General features: G+C 48.9%; 1 protein-coding gene across 1 annotated transcript; it reads right to left on the reverse strand.

Moving 5' to 3' along the window:
• Positions 1-3,046: 3,046 nt before the first annotated feature.
• LOC125540653 (cytochrome P450 89A2-like) lies at positions 3,047-4,673 on the reverse strand. Its single transcript, XM_048704248.2, has one exon. It carries the CDS (start codon positions 4,645-4,647, stop codon positions 3,226-3,228), a length of 1,422 nt encoding a protein of 473 aa, XP_048560205.2. The 5' UTR covers positions 4,648-4,673; the 3' UTR covers positions 3,047-3,225.
• Between the last annotated feature and the right edge of the window lie 1,327 nt (positions 4,674-6,000).

The following is a 6,000-nucleotide window of genomic DNA, read 5'->3' on the forward strand; positions in this document are numbered from 1 at the left end:
TAGCGTTCTCTGACAGACTTTTCTACAAGACACGACCATGACGACGGCATCGACCGCGTCATCCACGACAGCACGCCTGCATCGACACGGCATCACTACAGTAACGACCCTACACGGCCACACGGTTCTGGCAAAACTGTTGTGTGCTCGATGAGCTTCCTTCGGTCTTGGCAAAACTGGCGGACTCGTCGCTGACGGCACCCTCTGACACCCGCCAGGTGCATCGTCCACGTCTGGAGCTCCGTCATATTGCATTTTTTTGCGCCTCCGGCTTTGTGCGGCTTCATCATCTACGACGACCACACCCTCGACCACGGCTACATCACCATAATCGGCTACCACTACATTAATGGCTACGTCTACAGCAACTCATCGGTAACAACTCCAGTCAACAGCGTCCGCCTCGTCACTTGCGTCCACGATACTCTCGCTGTGACTGCTTCACTCTCTCCAGAAGGGGACGCAGTCACAGCCATAGGTGCCGACCCATCAGCCATCAGAGACGTAGTTGATGATGAAATTTAGTCGCAATCGTCAGCTTCACTCCTGCTACGACTGAGGGGAAATGTTAGAAGTATAATTATGTTTAAGTTACAGATTAGGAGTTGGAGATAGAATAGGATTAAATCGTATACAACTTGCCCTCTACTCCACTCTCTCCCTCATGTTGCACTCTATATATACCCCTACGAGGATCAGATCAATAACACAACACAATATCCATCCATCCTACAATTTTCACATCTCGGGACCACTTTCGCGAGCTACCTACCGCGTGCTGCCTCGCCCATGTGTCGCACGGCCACGAGGATTCGTCTGCCTCAAGTTGGGGAAACAGGTGATAGAGGCGGAGCGGCACCTCCGGTCGCCAGTAGCCGGCGACGTGGTGGTGGCACAGCCCATGGTGAGATGCGGTGGCCGAGGCTCGAGCGGCGGCCGCCGTCAATCTTGTTTTTAAAGTGGGTAGATTTCAGCACACATGACGCTAGAGCCCAGCCATGCTCCCATCCTGTCTCCTGCCCATCTGTTGTATACTGTTCGAATCTCTCTTGCCTGAATTGACATCAAGCATCTTAGTTAGTACCGTACAGTATGAAGACACGATCTAATTTGGAGGAAATGTTTCGGTAATCTCTGAATTGTGTTATTTGCATTCATGCATTGTCGGAACCAAATATCCTGGACAACGTCCTACTTACCTAAGCCACCTATGAGACGCATGCATGCATGCACGCACGCACGCAGAGAAGCTAACGAGTGGCAAGTCATGCATACAACGATGGTAGCCGAGTCAGCATATCTTAGCGGCCAGGAGCAGAAGCCAAGATATATGGCGGTTCCCTGAAACGCCACCCAAGAAGTTTGGCGTTTTCATCATGCCACATCGGCGCAAACTAGACAAGTGTGGGCTTGGGTGGATACACCGTTAGACAATTTGACTGTCAAATTTTTTTTAAGATAGCTTACCAAGTTGACCGCTTGGTGATACACCGTTGACCATGACGTCTCCCGTATAACCAAAACGCTAGAAAAGTTGTCATGACCTAAAAAGGTCAAATCCGTTTTTTTTCTAACAAGGTCAAATTATGTTAATCTTTGCGTGAAAAGTGAAAACAGTGATCCTGTCCGCGTGAGGGAGTTGGGCCAAGACACGACGTGAGTGTATGGGAATAGAATCTCCAGTCATGTGCGGTGGAATCATCACGGATCTCAGCAAACGACTCTTGGAGTGGTCGATTCGCCTTGTAGCTAGAGAAATTATTACGCATGCAAATCAAGCTGCTACTCGGTGCAGTGTGGAGCTACAGTCCCGGCCATGATCTCGAGTTATCGCTACGATGCATGCACATGCAAATCAAGCTGCTGCTACTCGGTGCAGTGCGGTTGGGCCAAGCAGGTGCAGGGCACCGAGTCCCGCACGTACTTTTTCTTTTGGTTTCCAATTTTTATTTTTTCGTATCTCTTGATTGAAAAGTTTAAATTAAATAATGTTGCAATATCCATGTTTCTTGTGACAAGGGCTTTGAAAAATAGATCCATTTGAAGTACATTTTGAGGATCTAATAAAAATGTGTTCAATTTCAACCTTTAAAACATAGTACCAGCGACCGACAGAATAACAACTTTAGTACAAAAAAATCGCTTAAAGTTTTACCTCTGAAACTTGATACAAGCGACCGAGAAAATCGATAGTTTCAGACAAAATCATAAGTTTCAAAGATTAAAACCTTTAATTTACCGTGTTCTCATGCATGATCAAACTACTTTTGCAGACCGCGAGACAATTAGGTGGCCGGGAAGGGCTGGGCAGGCGCGTGCTCCCGCAGCTGCGTACCCCTGCGAATTTCCGAGCTTCACGTACGGTGTATGATGCTTAGAGAAGTGCAAGCACAACAATAAAATACCATAAAATTCTAACAACCCGTTACCATCACGAAAGGAGAAGCATCTTATTTGTGAACTGCTACTACGTTCCAAAACAGATAGGTTTTCCCATTAAAAAAAGGAGGGCTTTTCAATGTTGCACCGCTTCCAATAAGTAACTTTGATTGATGATCCTCAACCTTCATACTAGGAAACTAGGAATATGCAAGTAAAGATCGGAAATCCAACTCGTTGCCTAAATTCATCTGCTTCCGCTTAGAAAAAAATATATTAAATTTTTTTTAAAAAAAATCTATTTTTTTGTGTGGTAGATAATTTGACGTGTGAGGTCCACTTCAAATTTCAACTCATTTGAACATCTGAGTAGCTCTCGGTAAAAAAGACAAATCAGGTCAGAACAGTGCGTGAACAGTGAACTTTTTTACAGACTCTGATTTTGTCTTTTTTGCCGAGAGCTGCTCAGTTGTCCAAATGAGTCAAAATTTGGAGCGGACTTCACGCATCAAATTATCTACCACACACAAAAACATAAGATTTTTTTGGAATTTATCTAGTTTTTTGTTTTGATTTTTTTCTGAGAGCGGGTGCAGATGAGCCCGGAAGCAGAAAAATCCAACTCAATAAAGATATGTTTCTTTGAAAGCGGGTGCAGATGAGCCCGGAAGAAGCAAGAAGCACACGATTTCTTATTACTGGATGCGAATATCACACACACAACATGGTCTGTGTGGTAAGCAATCTCAAACAAACTTCAACAGAAAATTAGAACCACACGTGCATGAAAAATAGAACCAGGCTTTCAGAAACCGGACACAAGTTTGTCAAAGATTTAAAAAGAAATCAAGTGCGTCTAGTGACACGCGCGGAGAGCGGCTTCTTCATTATTTTTATGAAGCCATCCTGCTCCGTCATGTCGACACCGCTGCTGCAGTCTTCCGCCGACAGCGCCCAGTCGAAGTTGTGCACGAGCGCCGCCAAGAAGCACTTGATGTGCAACATTCCCATGTTCACGCCAGGGCAGTGCCGATGTCCCGCACCGAACGGCATCATCCTGATCTCCTTGGGGCCCGGCGCCGGCCCGATGTCCTCGGCCTCGCCTCCGGCAAGGAACCGCTCCGGCCTGAACTTATCAGGGTCAGTCCACCTCTTGGCATCTCTTCCGATGTCGGCTAAATTGAACCGCACGTTCAGGCCGTCCACCGGCACAGCGGTCATGCCGCTGATCGCTTTGGCGCCCTCGCCGTGGGCGCTGCGTAAGACGACCGGTACCGGCGGGTGCATGCGAAGGCATTCGAGGACCACAGCGTTCAGGTACGGCATGCCGCCGCGAAGGCTCTTGCTGGAGAGTATCCCGCCGGCGTCAGCCTCTTCGTCGATCTCGACGCGCAGCTTGTCCAGGGTCTCTGGCTGGTCGATGAGGTGGGCGAGGGTCCACTCGAGGCAGGCTGCGGTTGATCCCGTGGCTGCTCCAAGGAACTCGAACACAAGGCCCACCAGCTCGCCGTCTCGAAGAGGACGCCCGGGGCCGGAGGCATCACCATTGTCCTCTGGGACACGAAGATCAAGGAGCGAGTCGACGTAAGGATGGACAATGCCACCACAGAGCTGAGACTGCGACTGACTCCGTGCCGCGATCAGAGGGAGGTACAGCTTGGTCTGCCGTTTGAGCACGGCGGAGATCCGGCGAAACCCCCTCCAGTTCGCGAGCTTGGATAGCATCGAGCCATCGAACCCGGGGCTGAGCTTACCTGCGGTGACAATGGAGTCGCGTATCACGCGTCCAATGGCATGTCTCTGGCTGTCGTCCACAATATCGCCGAAGCACAGGCGTGTGGCCAGCGTGAACACAGCTTTGGTGATGGGCTCACGCACGGCCACGTCGCCTCCGCCGCCGCAACGGGCAGAGAGGTCTGCGACAAGGGCCTGGGCGGCCTCCTCATGCAGCGGGGCCAACGAGCCGAGGCGTGAGAGGATCTCAGCTGTGAGGTTGCACCGGAGCACTCGCCACTGCGGGCCGTAGCTCACAGTGGCTATGTTGTCGTTGCGTTCGCCATGGCGCCAGGTGGCCAGGGAGGTGGGGAAGCTCGCTGCCGGCCGGTTTAAGAATTCGTCGGCGTTCCCAATGAGCGCTCGATGAGCAACAGCTGGGTCGCCGACGTGGTATATGGTGGCCTGAGCATGGGCTCGCCTGGTGTAACTTCGCAGAATGACCATTCCGGCTAGGAGGCACAAGAGAACGGCCAGGAGCATAACGAACTCCATTGTTGAGTGAATGGTTTGGTGTGGAGTGCTGTGGCCTGTGGGTACGTAATACTTAGAAGCATGTGTCTTATATAGATCGATGCGTTCAAGTGAATGATTAGAATGTGGGTGCGGACAGCTGCACATTTACCTTTTGTGAGTGCGGACATCCTACACTGCATCCTCTAAATGGAGCTCATGTTCTTGGAGGCCGATATTTTTTTAAGTATGAAAATAAATACACATATACACAGAGACATAATGTAAACATGTGTAAATTTTCACAGTGAAATACATTAAAAGAGACATGCACAATAAAAGCAAATCCTACACTTCATTCTCAAAGTGCAGAAATTTTTTTGTGCATCTCGCAATCAAGGTATTTCATTGTGAAATTTTACACACATATATATTACGTCCATGTATATTTGTTTTCAGATTTTTTTAACGGAAAAGTTGAAATTTTGAACTTTTTACAATAACAGGTTTTTCAATAGGATGCGTTTCCATCGATAGCAACATGGTAATAATTATAGTTGAGCAACAACAGCGTGATCGATGTGGTGGGTGGTGGCCTGTGTTTTGGCTTTCGGTTTGTGAATTTTCTCGGCCATGACCGAGATGGCCGAAATTCGGTCATTTCAAATATTCCGGTAAAATCTCGGACGAAATTGTTAAACCAAAATTTGAATTTTGATTGAAATTTAACCAAAAAATTGAAATCAACTGATACCAAAGATAGAAGTCCAACATAAATCTGGGAAGTAGAAAATATAATGATTAGCAGACTAGCACCGGGGATTAAAATCAGCATAAAAAGTTCCCTGTACACAGTCCACAACAACAGGTTTCGCAAACAAAGACGTGCAGATCGCCATGGAGCAGCCTTCAAGAACAAACGGAAAGGAGAAGGTTTGTTAATTGCGTCGACCATCGAGCGAACAAGGCCTCACAGAAAAGACATGCACGTACCTCAGTCTTTAGCAGAGTTAGGGAGGAGTTGCGGACGGCTTCAGCGGCAGCCGGCAGAGGCGTGTGGCAGGGGTCGCGGAGGAGCGAACGATGCAGGAGCAGCAGGCGTGAGTTGGGGGGCCGACGGGGACGAGACATGGACGCGCGGCTGCTGTGCCCAGTGCGCAGCGCCGCCGCCGCACAACACAGGAGGAGAAAATAAGATTGTTTAGGGTTTGGGTGTTCGTTTCGATCGTTTTGGCTGAGGCAAGCGTAATGGGAAGCCTCCGGAAGCTGGGCTGGGCCAAAAAAATTCAAACTGGGCCGAAAAATTCAGCTGACAAAGACTTTTACCGGGCCCAAGCGAGACGGCCGAATTTCGGCCGAAATATGATTTTCTCGGCCGAAAATCAAAACCGTGGT

Source organism: Triticum urartu, chromosome 2A (assembly GCF_056163025.1).
Source record: "Triticum urartu cultivar PI428250 chromosome 2A, HENAU_Tu73, whole genome shotgun sequence".
Taxonomy (NCBI): domain Eukaryota; kingdom Viridiplantae; phylum Streptophyta; class Magnoliopsida; order Poales; family Poaceae; genus Triticum; species Triticum urartu.